At 37.2% G+C, this 17,549-nt stretch overlaps 1 protein-coding gene and 1 pseudogene across 3 annotated transcripts; both read right to left on the bottom strand.

The window, feature by feature from the left end:
- Positions 1 to 660: 660 nt before the first annotated feature.
- On the bottom strand, positions 661 to 2,791 carry LOC113352710 (annotated as a pseudogene).
- Positions 2,792 to 10,698: 7,907 nt separating this feature from the next.
- On the bottom strand, positions 10,699 to 14,900 carry LOC113350403 (zinc finger MYM-type protein 1-like). Of its 3 annotated transcripts, XR_003360776.1 has the most exons (4): positions 14,810 to 14,900; positions 14,022 to 14,394; positions 11,630 to 13,897; positions 10,699 to 11,529 (listed from the first exon to the last, which is right to left on the bottom strand). XR_003360776.1 is itself a non-coding variant. In XM_026594537.1 (2 exons), exon 2 carries the CDS (start codon positions 13,248 to 13,250, stop codon positions 12,234 to 12,236), a length of 1,017 nt encoding a protein of 338 aa, XP_026450322.1. In that variant the 5' UTR covers positions 13,251 to 14,394; positions 14,810 to 14,900; the 3' UTR covers positions 11,538 to 12,233. The 3 variants fall into 3 exon arrangements, 1 of the variants encoding a protein (XP_026450322.1); XR_003360775.1 differs by having other exon boundaries at positions 11,630 to 14,394; XM_026594537.1 differs by lacking the exon at positions 10,699 to 11,529 and having other exon boundaries at positions 11,538 to 14,394.
- Positions 14,901 to 17,549: the final 2,649 nt, after the last annotated feature.

The following is a 17,549-nucleotide window of genomic DNA, read 5'->3' as shown; positions in this document are numbered from 1 at the left end:
GAAGAAGAAGAAGAAGAAGAAGAAGAAGAAGAAGAAGAAGAAGAAGAAGAAGAAGAAGAAGAAGAAGAAGAAGAAGAAGAAGAAGAAGAAGAAGAAGAAGAAGAAGAAGAAGAAGAAGAAGAAGAAGAAGAAGAAGAAGAAGAAGAAGAAGAAGAAGAAGAAGAAGAAGAAGAAGAAGAAGAAGAAGAAGAAGAAGAAGAAGAAGAAGAAGAAGAAGAAGAAGAAGAAGAAGAAGAAGAAGAAGAAGAAGAAGAAGAAGAAGAAGGTTTAAATTTTGATTCCTGGATCTTTGTGAAAGCGGAGGGTTCTTAATAAGCTTTTTAGCAACAGCCATGTTGTTACAAGGGAAATCCTTTGTCGCGTCGCATATCTGATTCTTTTTATCTTTTCTTTATCTTTATCTTTTTTTTTTCAGAGAAAGGCAGTTCAAAGAAACAGACCAATCACTGAGTCCTTGCGGACTCACATGCATGCGTGTGATAGCACTGGTCTATTTCTAAACAGTAAAGCATGTTAACTGAGAAATAGAAAACTCATATAGTTGCCTTATTCTTTAACTAGTCTGTTTTGTCAAAACACAGCAACACAATTCAATACATAACAAAACAAAACAAAAATAAATTATTATAGGAAAGAAAATGCGAAATAGAGAACTGGTATTCAACACTGACGAACAGTCCTAATGGGAGGGATTACGATGCGAATATACCTGCAGCTCGGAATATTTAATCAACATAAGACATGGATAATGGAACACATAACATGCTGCACTCTCTGCCTTCCCTGAAACTGTTACATATTAACTACGTTCGGTTTGTGTAACTATATAGAGAAGGAAGCGACAAAGCGGCTAGAAGTATCAAATAGAAAACCGGCATAAACTTTAGGATTACTGCTTTTGTCATCAGATTCAAGAAATGACTATGCAATGCACTTTCCTCTTTCTGGAACTGGTCGATTAATCTATCCTTATGTCTAATCTTCCACCACAGCATTGTAATCCAATGTTTGGCTTTCATCAAAAAATTGTATCCGTACGTACAAATCACCAGCGTGACAATGCTTATAAAGAATGCTCGACTCAATAATGGATGATTAATGTAAAAAGGGGGTGACATACTTATGAAAACAGAAATGAAACTTAAGAGCCAGGCCGTGATTGAAACTACCATCATGCCTATAAGGACTCTAACCTGGTGATTAGAAGTTTTTTTGGTGTTGATAAACCCACTTATAACTAACACTATTATGCTCAGGGAGACTAGGAATGCAATTGCATTATAAGTCATGTAGAGATTGTATATTCTTGGATTTTTGTAAGCTAATATTGGTGTACCAGCATAGCGTATAAGATAAGGGGAAAACCTGGGTTTATATTTGGTAATGATTTTGTTCCACTCATCGTGTTCTAGAACAATACCAGGTGATTTTCCCATCACATAAGGTGAAAAAGCACTATAAGTATCTTTGTCTAGTGTGTTTAACAGTTCTTGAAGAAAATTGGTGCTATTAATCATATTTTGGCTCTGGGTTGGAGGATGTTGATCTAGATATTGACCAAAGCGACTAGACTTGGTGGATTTAGCAACAGACCTTAGATAATAAGCAAAAATAACAGGATTTTCACTAGCCTTGATTTTGGAGTCTTCTTGAAAAACACCACCCGGTGGATTCATAGCAGCTGTAAAGGCGATTCCTGCTACCAGTGTTGCAACCACCATTAAAGCATTCACTTTCTCTAGCATCCATCTCTGCTGATCAGATGATTTTGTTTTCTTCTTTGTATTATCATACCAACCAATTTCAAGACCATCTCTTTCTGCCTCTGGAAACATATGTAACGCTTTGAGGTCCTCATTATTCAGAGTATTTATATCGATTCCGGTGTTATTACTCTCCACTAAATACTTTATAAACTGCAAATGAAATAAAGTTAATGAAATAAACTAAAAGTCCGAAAGCATTGTATTTAAACATCCATCTTATGCTCATAATGATTCATAAATCTCAGTTAATATTATAAATGTAAATTATAGTATGCACTTCAGTATATTTACCTTCATTCACCTCATTTCTGCAGCAAGGTGCAAAATCGTGTTGCCATCAATGTTTTGCGAGTTGATAGACAGAGGACTAATGTTGTTCAAAGTTGGTGCACCCACTGATGGCAATTCCTCAACCAACAATTTTAGGGCCTTTAAACTGTTATGTCTAACGCAAAGGTGTAAGATTGTCTCATTTCGACCATTTTGGAAGTGAATTGCTTCCGGTTTCTGCTTAATCAACGCCTTTATGATGTTAATTCTGTCTTTTGTCGCTGCTAAATGTAATGGTGTTCGCCCTTCGTCATCTTGTACCATACAAACCTCCTCATTGCTGGAATCTAACAACTGTTCCACCATAGAAAGGCATTGTCTTGCAGAAGCCAGGTGAAGAGGAGTAAATCCATGTGAGTCTTGAACCATTATGAGTTCTCCGTTTCTCCTTAAAAGTTCTCCCGCAAACTTGACATGACCACACATAGCTGCTATGTGTAAAGCATTTCTCTTGTGAGCTGTATATGTTTCATCAAGAAGACGTGGATTTTGATGAAGCAACTTGTTGAGAAGTTTAACATCACCTCTCAGTGAAGCTTCATAAAGCCCTGGCGCCATTTATCTTACGCGAATACTCTGAATAACCGGCTTCTGTTGATATATGATGAGCTGATTTCACATTCATGGATACGGCCCTCCTTCTAAGAAACTACTTGAACACCCATCAAACTGATGCGAGACAACTAGTCATCCGTCTCCTCTTTCTCCTCGGATTTGTTGTATCGCTTTCACACACATACCAATAAAATTTAAAAAAAAAAATGTCAGTCCCACCAGGCCACCACCATGACCATACACGGAAGCGCAATAATCGAGTTGAAGCATAAAAAAAAAAATAACGTCCACATATCTTTAAGATTCTTTGTTAAGAAGAGAGAAGTGTGTTGTCACTTCCGGAAAAGAAATCCAACAAAAGATCTATGCGATGGATATGGATCGAGTAAAGGTCGAAAGACAAAACTCAAAAGCTTGACTTGTGTGTGAATAATGGACCGGGAAAAATATGATGATCACTAATTTTACGAATGACTAATATCAGTAGAACTGGATCTAATTATTGAAGTAGAGCCAGTGAAGATTACTTGTTGAACTAAGACCACATCTTTCTTGAATGTACAACGAACGTTCTCTTTTTTAGGGGGTTGTTGAATTTTCTTCTAAGGGTTCTTGGGCTTCATATTTAAACTTTATGGCTAGTTGGCCGCTACAAGTGATGCGAAATAGACAATTTTTTTTTTTTTTTTCATAAACAAGGAACCTTTTCATTAATGGGATTTCAAGGTTACAATGAGTTTAAGATCGAAAATAAGAGAATACAAACTAACAAGAACATACTGTAAGAGTACAATACCGAGAAATCCGACAAGAAAAAGAGAAGGATTACCGGAGTAAGACAAATACAAGTATGAATAAGATCCGATTAAATCGGAAGAATGATGGTATTTCTAGGAATTAAATTCCAACAATTTAGTTTGTTTTTCTTCTTTAAAAAGAAATGCTCCCAAATTAGGAGTGATTTGCTCAAATCTCTTGTAAATAGTGATGAAGCTTCCGTCGTCAAAAAGACCACTGATGGAGATTTCGTCGTCGGATAAGTTGATGATGAAGATTCTGATGAAGAGTTCGTCGCCGGAGACAATAAAGATGGAGATTTCGTTGTCGGAGAGCATCACTATTGATCTTAGAACCCAACCCAATAACCCAAAATCGCCATTAATTAAAGCGAAGATAAACCTCAAAAGAGTATATAAAACCACCAAAACGGTGTAGATAAGTAGAAACCATAATAAAAACTAAACTAATCTACTAACTAACCTAGAAAGTAAGGAGTAATGAAGAAATCTGCTCAGATCTAGTCCATTTTTGGACTGGACTAGATCTGAGCAGAGAATGGTTGGTTTTGATGAGTTTGTTGGAGAAGAAGAAGGAGTGAGAGAGAGGAGAGAGGAAATAGACAATCGAATGATATATTTTTTTTTTTGGATAGGAAGAGAGAAGTTTATTAATAGAAAGAAAAATGTATAAAGTCTACAGAATATAGACCAAACAAAAAACGAAATGAAAAGCCGGAGACACTAGCAAAAGACTAAGTCTCAGTTATTTCCAGTATAAGAAAAATTAATGTCTATCATGTTTCCCATAGCCGCAGTCCAAGTAAGAATGAGAATTTTTGCTTCAGTGCATAATTCCATATCCTTTTTGAAACTATACTTGGGTTTCGAAAATTTTGCGATTTCTTTCCTTCCATAACACCCAAACCACTATCGTAGGACTAAGGTCCCATATCAGCGTACCATAACCCGCAAAAGGAGAGTTAGGCCACGTATACGCCAACCGCAAAAGGAGAGTTAGGCCATGTATACACCAACAAGACCATAGACTCTGGAAACACCCATGCCCCAGTTTGAGTTTGGCGTAATATTTGTCCAAGTCATATAAGCTACCTTGGAGTGTATGAGATTGATCCTGCGATTCTGGACTGTCTCCACAGAGAATACAAGAACTGTATAAGTTCATTCCTTTATATTGCAGCATATCCAACGAGTTTAACTTAACATGCACAGCACACCAGACGAGGAAATTTATTTTGGGAGGTACACCCAACTTCCATGAGAATTTATAAGAAAAATCTGGAATACCTTCATCCGCAATGAACTTGGTGTATAAAGATTTGCCTGAAAAAAATCCCAAAGAGTGAATTGCCCATATACTAGTATCAGATAAAGTGTCTCTTGCTGGAGGTGATGAACTAATGATATTTAACAGTGTAGCCAAAGAGTTTTCCTCCGAGTCAGATAAAATTCTCTTAGAATCAAACATCCAAGACCATTCTTCAGTAATGTGATCCGCAACACTTGCAAATTGTAACCTATCCAGTTTCTATAAAGTAGTAAAAGAAGTAAACAAATTGCAGCTTCCCATCCAGATATCATGCTGAAACGATATCAACGTACCAGAATGTAATGTGATAATAGAATTTTCAGATATTAGAGAACCAGTTTCAACGTACCAGAATGTATCTCTGTAGTAAGCTTATACCACAACTGAAAATTTTCAACACCAAATCTCCAGCACCATTTGGCCAATAATTCTTGCTTCATCTTTCATAGATTAAGCACACCAAGGCCAGTCGAGTGATCTAGCTATGTTTATTGCTTTGTTTTGCACACGCATTATATAATTTCCGTGGAACTTGAAAACCCATTGTAACAATTGGTCTTTAAGAATAACTTCGAATCTGGACTTAAGTTTTTCACTAGGAAAAGGAAGACTTCGTATATGCTAATATGTTTTTTTTTGACAGAAAAGGTAGATTTCATAAGAAAAATCTCAAGTCACTGAAGATGTGACAAGGGAAAAACAGAGTTGCATGGGGAATCAATTATGCAGTACTGCATCCCAATTACAAATCAAAGTGGATAAACAAAAACCAGAAGAAAAAAATCCAGAGTTTAACCCCAGTCGTAAAGTAAACATTTCGCCGCCATAATTATTTATTTAGTACTTCTCGAGATGTTATTGTATAACCTATCATTTCTCTCCCTCCACAAACTCCACAAAATAGCAAACGACAAAAGTGACCAGATTCTCTTGATTCTGTTTTGCTTTTTTTGGCACCCCACTCCCAAATATATTCCTTACCATACCTGCAAAAGTCCAACTCACTCCAAAGCTATCGAGGTCATAGAGTGAATCTTAATCAAAACAGACATGTATTCTACTAATAGGGTGTTTGGATGTACACTCAGAAATTGCTTTTCGATTTCTGGAAGTCGAAAAGTCAGAGGTCAGTTTAGAAATATTATTTTAGAATGATTTCGGGAAGCAAAAAAGTCAACTCTTTATGAAGCAAAATAGTTCTGCTTCTGATATCCAAACGCTCTTTATATTTAATAGAAAGGGCTATCAATGCACAAGAGGAACCCGATGTTTATATATTTTCATCAATAATTAGGGTTGCCCAAATAAATTCCTCTTGTGTACAACATAAAATCAGGTAGATCATCCCTCTACCATTACAATTTGATTCATTGATAGAGGTTTCAGATATTGTTATTCCAAATCAAAATAAGTGAAGGAGAAAAGATACATGCAAAAGGTTTGAACTTTTGGGTCAGTTCACCCATATAGGCCTTTTGACATTTTTTTTTTTTGAAGCATGTAATATATTAAACTACTAACGGATTATTACACGTGGGTACGTAATATCCACAGATTCATCAATTACATATGGAATGGTAGGCCGTGAATATTATGCCTTTTGACAATTCATGCTCCCCATGCATAGTTTTATAACTTTAGAGAGAAAAAGTAACATGCACATAACGTGTTTTTTCTCTTTATCGCATCCCCATAGTTCCTTTTTCATCATCTTAGAGGGCCACAAGTGCCAAAGCAGAAAATGAGCCATAAGTTTTTATTTCCTTTTTTTAAAATAAGAAAGAATAATATATTAAATAAGAATTTAAACTACAGTTATATATATCCCGGTGAGATTGGGATATACCCAGATTAATTGGGATATACCCAAATTTAAATGGACATGTGCCCTTATTAAGGGGAGGTCAAAACAAGATGAAGTTACTTTAGCACCCCTACACTAATTAACCTAAAACTAAACCCTAAACTTAAAAACTAAAAAACGTTTAATCTTATTATAATCTATCTTCTTTAATCCCTCTCCTCTTATCCTTCCTTCATCTTATTCCATCAACCAAAAAGCAACCAAAAATTTCAATTTTGATATTCTACCAAAAATAGCAAGAGAGATTCAACAGGTAACATGAGAAGATCCAAATCAGAGGGAAAAGGTAAGGAAAAAGTTGGAACTAGCAAACCCGAAAATCCAATCTCTGAGAATGTTGAAAAAACCCTCCACCGGTGAAAAGAAGACTGTAAGTGATTTCTATACTCAAACCTATTATTTTGATGTGTTGTATGATTGTTATATTAGGTTAGAAATCGAAAATTATGATTTTCAGGGTTTTTGGTCGGCCAGGTGGATAATTTAAAACCATGCCGATGTTGTTGTTTTGTAAGCGCCGGCATGGTATCAGGATGAATAACCTGCCGACTTTTCATAGCAGTCATGGAGACTGTTAGACAATAACCAAGGCCGGCAGAGTATATTAACAAACCCTGCCGACATACATCTAGTCGGCATTGTCTTAGACTTGTACTATGCCGACTTTAGATTACAGAAACTTGATTTTCATTAGTTAATTGTCGGCGTTTTTCTTGAATAAGACCATGCCGACTTTGTATTAGTCGGCGTGGTATATGATTACAACCCCTCCGGCCATTGGTTGGTCGGAAGTGTTTAGATTCTAGACCCTGCCGGTTGTATTACCAAAACCATGTTTCAATGTTTAGAATTTTCATATCTCTTATTTGTGTATTGTTTAGGTTCCCAGAGGAAAAAATAGAAGATACCCCTTGTCTTGTTAGCAATCCAGAAGAGTTATTACAATTTATTGATGTTATTTATCCCAATTTAGAAGATCCTAAAGATGAAACTGAAAAGAATTGCCCTGTAAGAAAGTTACTTCTGATGGGTAAGGAAGATCCTGAAAATTTCTAAGGTTTATGGATAGTCCTAGCAATCCCCTCAACTATGAAGAATGTACATCATCAGAGGAGGAAGAAGAGGAGGTTGATCCAAGGACTTTTTTCAGGTCATGTGACTTTTCTGGAGTGAACTCCTATTACAATGAGGTCAGTGACTACATAGGTCCAGATAAGGGAAAAGCAAAAGCTGATGTTGCTGAAAAATCTAGTGATGTGGAGGAAGATAACAACAACAAGAAGGATCCATGAAATTCTTAAATTTTATCATGCTTCACTTGGTTTAGAAACCTAGATTGTGGTTTGAACTATTACATTATGTTTTGAATGTTAGTTTTTGGTTTTAGACTTGTTAAACTTATGTAATTTTCAGTTTCAGTTACTTTAGAACTTATTATTTTTTGGTCAGTTTTAAAAAATATTAGAGTTGCAGTAAGTCGGCATGGTTTGTAAGATCGACCCTGCCGACCATCCCATGCTATATGCTATAGTGCTGTCAAGGATCGGTAGTCAGCGTGGTTTGAAATCTCGACCCTGCCGACCTAAATGTTAGTAGTATAATAATATTACTTTTTAGGTACAAAGTACAAGCCATTGAATGCTCAACGACTATAAATTTTAAAATCAAGATATTAGGTGTGTTGTTATTATAAAAGAATTCTCAACTTCATCTTCAACCTTGCATAAAGAATGGAAGTTTCAAGTGCAACATAACCAAATATTTGTAGTCTTTGTACACTAAGTGGTCATTTTGCAAACGATTGTCCCTTCGAAGGAAGCAAATGCACTATTGAAGGTTGTAAGGGATTCTTATTTCTCATGAAAGTTTTAGTAGGAGATGTATATCAGCCGTATGCTTCAAAATGCACTTGTTGTGGGTTTTTTTATTGGATAGATGAGCACTAGTTACGTATGAAGATGAAGTTGCTAAAATCAACCTTCTAGCATGCACAGATCCATGTTGCGATGGTAAGATGAAGCTAATTACCTCTCTTAGGAAATTGTGTACCGTAAAAAGATACTATTTATGTCCCAAATGTGTTAGGGTTAAGTTTTTAACGTTTGTATGCTTTAATTAAGATTTGTATGCTCTAATTAAGTTTTTAAGGTTTGTTTGCTCTAGTTAAGTTTCAAAAGTTTTTTAAGTTTTTAAGAATCCTTGTATTCAATGTTAGTCGGCATCATACTAAATTCAAAGCGTGTCGGCGGCTTAGCAGTCGATACGCAGAAGTCTATTAGCACTGTCGGCGTATGTATAGTTGGCATGTCCTCTTAATACACCCTGCCGACTACAATGTGTGAACATCCAGGAACAATTTTTTTTTCTGTTTTGATCGGCATGGTTGTCCTCGTAAACCATGCCGACTTCAAAAAAGCCGGAAACCTAACAAAATCAAGACCTTGCCGATCCTGGTACAGTCGGCACTGTAGGAGGGAAACAACCTTGCCGACCGTTCCATGTCTTTTTTTCCTGTGCTGTCATGCACTGCAGCCGGCAACCAGACGAATTTATAACTTGCCGACCCTGGGAAGGTCGGCAGGGTCGTGTGATAATACAATGTCGACCAAAGGAGTAACACCAAAAAAAACAATATCCATTTCATTCATTTGTAGTACTCCAAAGTACATTACACAAAACACGAATGCGATTGCAAAAATATTCCAAAAAGATTCCTTAGTTCCTAGCCAAAATCAATCATCACCCAAATCTATTGGAGGGAGTTCATTCAAATCTATTAAACCTCCTTTAGTCAAATCTATGGGACATTCTCTAGACTCATCTAAAACATTCCAAAGGTCCATGTTGTCCTCATAAAGTTTCACCCATTCCTTGCTCTTGTTGTTTATGAACTTCTCTCAAAAACTAAACCTACAAAGAGGGGTAATGGACATTCCTTGTTGAGTTGTAGACCAATAAATTATTTTTATCCACCAAAGCCATAACAATTCTTCTATGCTTGAGTTGCTCCACACAAACCGCATGTTTCGGTGCAAATACTATAGATAGTCCTTTACTAAAAAAATGTACCACGCATGACCACGTATCCGCCAATAGATGGCCACACTCCGGCATTCTCATCCAATGCTCCCATTTGATCGGTGCATTTCCCTCCGGTCCTTTAACACTAGTAAGCAATTCTTTAAAAGTCGCTCCTTTGTTCTCCATCGAACCTTCTAGCATCATTGAGATATGAAACTCCTTGTCTTTTTATAGTCGGGCGACCATCTTTTTTCTTATGTATTGGTATTGGGTGAGATTCTCCTCAACCGCTCCACTTAGGTGTCCCAATTGTTGCGAGACAACGTGAAACCCACAATTTCCATCCTTTGGGACGTCGTCGGTACCAATAACGAACTCTTGAATAATTTGAGGGAGTTGTACGCGATACTCTTGCAATACCGGTTGTACTACCTTCCTTGGACGACCTCTTTTCTTCGCAACATCCCCTTGGCTTGCTTGACTCTCAAGAGGTAGAGTGCCATTTGGATTCAAGTTTGAGACCGTTGGTGTAGTTGAATCCTTCCTTGGCCGACCTAAGTTCTTTCCAACAAATTCCACACTTGCTTGACTCTCAAGAAGTGGAGTGCTATTTGGATTCAAGTTTGAAACAGTTGGTGTGGTTGTTTCTTTCCTCGGACGACCTTTTTTCTTTTTAGCCGGCTCCTCCTTGTATTGCGCCTCGGTATAAACATGTCCGGATGGATCGCAGTTTGTACTCATATACTCTTTAATTTGTTCCCTTTCTTCCACCCTCGTCTTTGTGATAGGTGGTATACCACAAGGATCTTGTTTCGCCGGTTCTTGAAGTTCCTCCATAAAAGGGTAAACAATCGGCATCAGCTTGTGCTTCATAGTTTGTTTGTCCAACCTATTCAACTTGGGGTACTTTTCGAGGATTATTCTCCAAGTTCCATGTCGCCAAACCGGGATCTTCTCTTGGAGCCGGTTTGAAAGATAATGGCTTACAACAAGGATCAATATCTTCAAGAGGAATGAGAGTTTTATACCTACCAAGCATATGACGACATGGAAGTCCGATAGCCTTCATTATCCTACACTTACAAGGAGTGCTCGGCTTGTCATACTTTTGATACAACTTGAGATGTTTCATCATAAAACGTATTGCCCAGTGCGATACGTTGCAATGTATATCAACAAGCAACCAATTATCCTCCTTAAACTCCGTCAACTTCCGGAAGCTACTTTCTTGGAATTGTTTTTTTATCTTGGTGATATCATTATTAGTGTACTCATGGATAGCATGTTGCATCGTCACAATCCCATTTTGACTTGTGAAAAGTAGACATTTTAGTCTCCCATGAGCTTGCTCTACCATACTTGTGGATTCAAGTTTGAAATGTTTATAGTCGTAAGTAAAAGCATACACAAACCTCTCTTTATGTGGCCTCAACCATTGTTTCTTGCAATATTCCACTACTTTGGGGTAATTAGTCCCCCACTCATCCTCAAACTCCTTCAAGTTTATCTCATATCTTGCAACACTCATCGACCAAACCACTTTATCCCACGCTTTTATGATAATCCAAACTCGATCTCACCTTCTTTCCATTCTTCGTCTTCTTTCTTTTTCTCTTTCTCCCTCTCCTCTTTAGTTAGTTTACTAAGACGTTCATTTTCCTCGATGGCGGAGCCAGGAATTCTGCATGGTGGGGGGTGCTAAAAAAAATTTTTTGCGGCAAGCAAAGAACAAACAACATAATATGATATTCAAAAGAACAAACAACATAATATGATATTCATACCTGTGCGCGTTACCACATGTTGTCTATTTTCTGCTGATGCCTGACTAAACTACCACTAACGTCAATTGTTGGTTGTGAAAATAACTAAGGATCACCCCTGGCCCTGCGAATCAATGAAAAACATATACAAAGATGGTAAATCAAAATAATTTCAAGAATCATAACTTTGTAAATATAGGCAGAAAGTTAATTTTCAATTGTACCTTACATCCATGGTCAGCTAGGTTGAAACAATCCGACCAAAATAATCTGAAATGGTTAGTATTCAACTAATCTCTTAAAATCTACTACTTGTTAGTCACAAGAGAACACCATGAATACAAAAAATGATTCTTTTATATATATATATATATATATATATATGTAATAGTCTAGGTTGATACAAATATACAAAAAAGTGTTTTACCAAAAAAAGATATCAATCATTTTCCATTAGATCCTTATATATATCACTACTTCAGTTTTGCCTTGCGATCCTTGAGAGCAACGAATTCATCTATTATCAAATCTATACTGACATTTCGTGCAAGGACACTTTCGATGTTGAGCATCATGCAGTCTCTAAGAAATTCTTCCTCCATTTTGTTACGAAGGGCTGTTTTAACACACGACATTGTTGAAAAATATCGTTCTGCTGTTGCCGTAGAAACTGGAAGAGTTAATACAAGACGAATCAACCTATCAACTAGAGGGTATATTTCTTCCTTGTTAGTTTCCACTAACTGTCGGCACAACCCGAAACAGTAGATAAGTTCTTAAAGCTTGGATGGTTGGCTACATCTTCCCCATAATGTCGTAATTCGCTTCTCAAAGTGTGTACTTCTTGTGGACTGAATCTAGAGGGTAGAAATTCTTAGCAAGTGTACAAAGATTCTCAATATTAAATGACTTAAAGGATTCTCGAGGATCCAAACATGAGCTAAGAACCAGCAATTCTATTGTATCTTCAGGAAACCTTCTATTTAACTCTTTCAATTGAAAATCAATAGTGGCATTAAAAATGTCGATGTGATAATGATGATCCACAGTGATGTTATCATATTGTTGGCAAGAACGACCTGTACCTACCATATAACGATCCTCCATATTAGGCATATCAATATTATGGGTAGCACAAAATAGGCACACCGTCTCGATAAAATGTCTCCAACCATCTTCTCTTAATTTCGTAAGTAAACGCTTGGTGACTAGAGCCATGGCATTATCAATGTCTTGTGTTTTCTTTTGAAGGCCTTGACATAGTATTTCAGTGGTTCCCATTATCTCATATATCAAATGCAACACAAAAACAAACTTAAAATCTCTAATTTCTTCAAAAATACGTCGTGCTTGACCAACACTACATGTCACATTTGGATCACTCATACTAATATTTTCTATTGTTGTACAAGTTGGATCAAACTTGTCAATTAAACTGCATACAGAATTAAAATGAGAACTCCAGCGAGTATCAGTAGCTCGGGGCAACGTACCTATTTGGTTAGCCCCTCTTCCCGTCTCAAGTTCATCGGCAGCCAATCTTTCGTTAATGTCATCTTCTTGAGCTGATTGGAAATCCGTTATACGCTGTGAAGAACCAGTCACAAGATTAACAATTGAGGTTAACATTGAAAAAAACTTCCAAACCGGACCCAAGTTTTCAGTTGTTTTAACAAGAGCAAGTTGTAGTCGGTGTGCGAAACAATGAACATAGTATGCCTGTTTACAATCTTCAAGAAACAAGGATTGCAACACATTCCACTTACCACTCATACTGTTCGCACCATCATAACCTTGACCACGAATATTTTCAATTGGAAGATTATAGTGATTAAGAAAGAACATCAACTATACCTTCTTGGAGAGTTAAAGCACATGTATTTTTTACACGCTGAATATCAAAAAATCGTTCTTGCACATATCCATTACTATCAACATACCTTAAAACAAGCACCATCTGTTCTTTGTTTGAAGCATCTTTATATTCATCCACAAGTATACAATATTTCCTATCTCCAATATCCTCACGAATCTTGTTTCTGACTTTGTTAGAAATAATATTCAAAATCTCTTTCTGAATCTGAGGCGAGGAATACTTAGCATTTCCAGGAGCATTATCTAAGACAACCGCTTTCACCTTCTCGTTGAGTGTAGCTGAATACTTTATCATCTCAATACAATTACCACGGTTCTTTGAACTTTTTGACTCATCATGGCCTCTAAAAGGATACTGCTGAAAGGCTAGCCATTAGGCACATTCGACTGATGTTATGAACCGTAACCTATTTTTCTGTATAGTCTCCGTTGACTGTACTTCGAAAATTGTAGAAACGTGCTGCGATGTATTCTTCAAATTCTGACCTTTCTCTACAGAAGTGAAGTGAAAAGTATTTGGTTTCCCCACGTGCGCCAAAAATGCACCTTTAGTTCCATTCTTAACATTATGCCAATTTCTAAACCCTTCACAAGTATACTCTGGTCTGGTTGGTGGACTTGTCTCAAACAAAAAACAATAGAAACAATACGCGACATCTTTAGATTTAGAATACTCAACCCAGTGATACTCATCAAACCACTTAGCAGAAAAACGACGAAGTTGCGTTCCAAATAGGGTACCTGGATACTTAGAAAGTCTTGTTACATTGCGCCCCATTTGTAGATAAGCTCTGCGAACTTCATCGCGTTTGTTAACCGGATACTGCATAATTGGCATACGTAATCCAGGGTCGCGTTCTAATGAAGAAACATACGCATTTTCGATAACTTCAGGTACACATTGAGTACTCATTGCTTCAAATTCAGTTTTTTGGCCACCAACTTCTTCATGTTCGTGGTTTACAATCGACACTTCATGATTTCTATCATTTGATGGAGATGTAAATTGAACATTACTTGTTGATCCTTCTTCTATTTGATCAGGTTTTTGAGCTTGGAAATATGCTTTCAAAGTACCGCTCCCTCGTTTAGCCCATCCACTTGACATTGTAACCTGTTATGCAAAACTTGAACAATTTAGCAATTGTTACAATAAATATTACAAACCCCTGAAGTGTAAATTAAAACAGATTATAATTTAATCAAGAAATCAGAACAAAACATTGTACTTTCAAAAAAATTTATAAAACCCAAACCCTAGATACTAAATAGTTACAGACAATTATAATAACAATAATCAATGGTTCAATATCATATTCATAATTCATTGTATCAATATTAGAAAACCAATAGCTCTTGCCTCTTGATCGAATTCGGAATCATACCCAAAAAAATACCAACCCTAGAAAATTTGAAGAACACTAAACATCAATCAATTTTTCAAAATTTTAAGTAGCAGGAGGAAACAATTGGGTTTTTAGTTACTACTGAATGATAATAATAGATGGTATAAATGAAAAATTCCTTACCTGAAAAAATTGGCGATCAACACTTTCATTCGCCTCTGCTTCTCTCGGCGTTTCTTTTTTTTTTCGATTGAAATTGAAGCACACTCTCTCTGCGAACGAAAAAGAAAGAGGAAAGCGGAAGGTATAGTATAGGCTTAACTAGGGCTGTCAATGGGTACCTATTACCCGGAACCGGACCCGGTATATTAGGGTCCGGTTCCAGCTACTTAGGACCCGGCTGGTAATTACCCGATTGGACCCGAATTTAAACGGGTCCAAACGGGTAATACCCATTGGGTACCCGTGGGTATTGGGTACCCCTTTATTCATTCTTTTATTCATGTTTTTAGCAAAATTATAAGTATTTTTTCTAGTTTTAGCTTTGATATTTTACTCATTTAAATTTTTTCTCTTGCATTTAATCTTTATTTAGTACATTCATAAGAAATAATAATAATTTTTTATAAAAATTACTTAAATCCAAGCTAAAAAGAGAAATATATTAAGTTTTTGAGATTTTTTAAATAGTTTTCTTTAGACCCAATGGGTACCCGGAACCGACGGATACCCGGGTATTTAAACGGATCCGGTTCTGGGTCCACAAGTTTAGGAACCGGACCCGACCTTTATAAGTAGGGTCCGGGTCTAGTGATACCCGGGAGGACCCGGACCCGTTGACACTCCTAGGCTTAACTGGTGGGCTAAATTACTCTTAGCTAGTGGGCTAAATTATGCACTAGGTGGGCTATTTTTTTTTTTTGTAAGGGTCTGGTCAAGTTTTATAAAGAAGGGGGGCTACAGCCAGGGTTAGCCCCCTTTCCCTCCACCACTGATCTTCCTCCTTTTCACGTTTAGTGCCTTTCTTTTCCTTTGACTTTTGTATATGACTCCTACAATTATTTCTAAGATTGCATTGTATATGCTAAGTGCAAATCAAATTTTGTGCATTTGGAAAAACTATCCTCACAGCGTTCATTATTGCTTGCTCATTGTCGGTCACTATAACCCCGGGATTCTCTTCTTCGTGGTAGAGAAGCTTCAAAGTTTCCAATGCCCAAATATAGCTATCATCCTTCACAAGATCCATAAAACACCATGCCACCGTTAACGATTGCTTATCCGAGATTGGTCCTACAATGTTAAACAAAGGCATGTTGTATCTATTCGTCTTATAAGTACAATCCATGAACAAAACTTGGTAAGAGCAATGCGCCTATTGAATCATATCGGGATGCGCAAGAGAAATACGATCCACCAAGCCCTCCGATGACTCATGGTGTTTCACCGTGTAATTGTATTTGTGTACTAACCATTGTGATTCTTCCATCACTTTTCTTCCATCCCATTCAATTCTTTCGATAGTTTCCTTGGCCGCATAAATTGTAGACAATGAAGAGAGGTTATTCTTGTCATACCTCTTGAACTTACTAAGGAGTTTGCTTGGTTTAATTCCCCAAGTTGTTCTTACTTGTTCGAACTCGTGCGGTTTCAACTTGGGAACTTGACAATGCCTAACAAGAGTTTCCGGATCTTTATGGTTATTCCAACCAACATCAACTCAACTCATTCTCCACACGTTGTCGGTTTTTTTGTTCCTCCAAAATATAATCTTGAATGGGCATCCACACTTCTTTGACTTCGTCTTGTACACCCTAGTTGTTTTTTTATCATACACATAACCCTTTCTCTTGTGACTTGCGTCCGGCGAACCATAACACTCGCATACCATTTCAAACCGCGTATCTTTTTGTTGGGTATTTTTCAATAGAACACACATCTTCTCTTTTGCTTTCTCAACAATCCAATTGACCGCGTCGTTTTGTTCCTCCCATTCCAAATCATTAGTGTAATGTGCGGAAGTATCAGGACCCCTAATATTGTGAGCTTGAGGCTGATCCGTCATCGGTACCAATGCAACAATCTACAAAACATCAAAAGTTAGTTGATATGTATTACCAAAGTCGGCAGGGTCGACATATAAAACCATACCGACTACAAAATACCCGACATGGTAGAAAAATTCAACAGTGCCGACCAAGATATTTTCGGCAAGGTCTACGTATCCACTACAATGCCGGCGTAAGCATTTTCAAATCACGACTCCTGTGTTGCAAAAAACTGGAAGTCGTCAAGGTCGACATATAAAACCATACCGACTACAAAATCCCCGACATGGTAGAAAAATTCAACAGTGCCGACCGAAATATAGTGGGAAGGGTCTACGTATCCACTACAATGCCGGCGTAAGAATTTTCAAATCACGACTCCTGTGTTGCAAAAAAAATGGAAGTCGGCATGGTTAAAATTTTCTACCTTGCCGACACGGGTACTGCTCATGAAAAGTCGGCACGTTGTTCAAATATAAACCACGCCGGTGCTTAAGGTCCGCATGATCGACGAGCGTCGACCTTGCCGACCCTGGGAAGCAAAAGTGAAAAAAACAAACCAAAATCGATCATTTGCATAGAAAAATCACAATCTTCACCACCTAGGTTGTCTACCTGATTACTTTCATCTCCATTCTCTTCTTCTAGGTCATTGGATTCTACGTTTGGCTCAAGATGTTCATCACTTCCATAGCCATCTTGAGTTTGAGGAAAATAAAAGTGAGGATCATGCATGTAATCCATTTGATCATGATTTGATAGGTCATCATACAAGTACTTATTTGTAGGAAGAAAGTTAGAAGACTACCCCGCGTCAAAATCAGGATTAGAATCACTCATATCACAAATTTCTCAAAAACCGTAACCCCCCCCCC

Source organism: Papaver somniferum, chromosome 2 (genome assembly GCF_003573695.1).
Source record: "Papaver somniferum cultivar HN1 chromosome 2, ASM357369v1, whole genome shotgun sequence".
Taxonomy (NCBI): Eukaryota; Viridiplantae; Streptophyta; class Magnoliopsida; order Ranunculales; family Papaveraceae; genus Papaver; species Papaver somniferum.
Note: the sequence above shows the minus strand (reverse complement) of the source record. Positions and strands in the feature narration are given on the sequence as shown.

What these genes read in the sequence shown, in the direction of transcription:
- LOC113350403 (XM_026594537.1), bottom strand. Translation starts at nt 13,250, where the DNA reads ATGTTCTTTCTTAATCACTATAATCTTCCAATTGAAAATATTCGTGGT.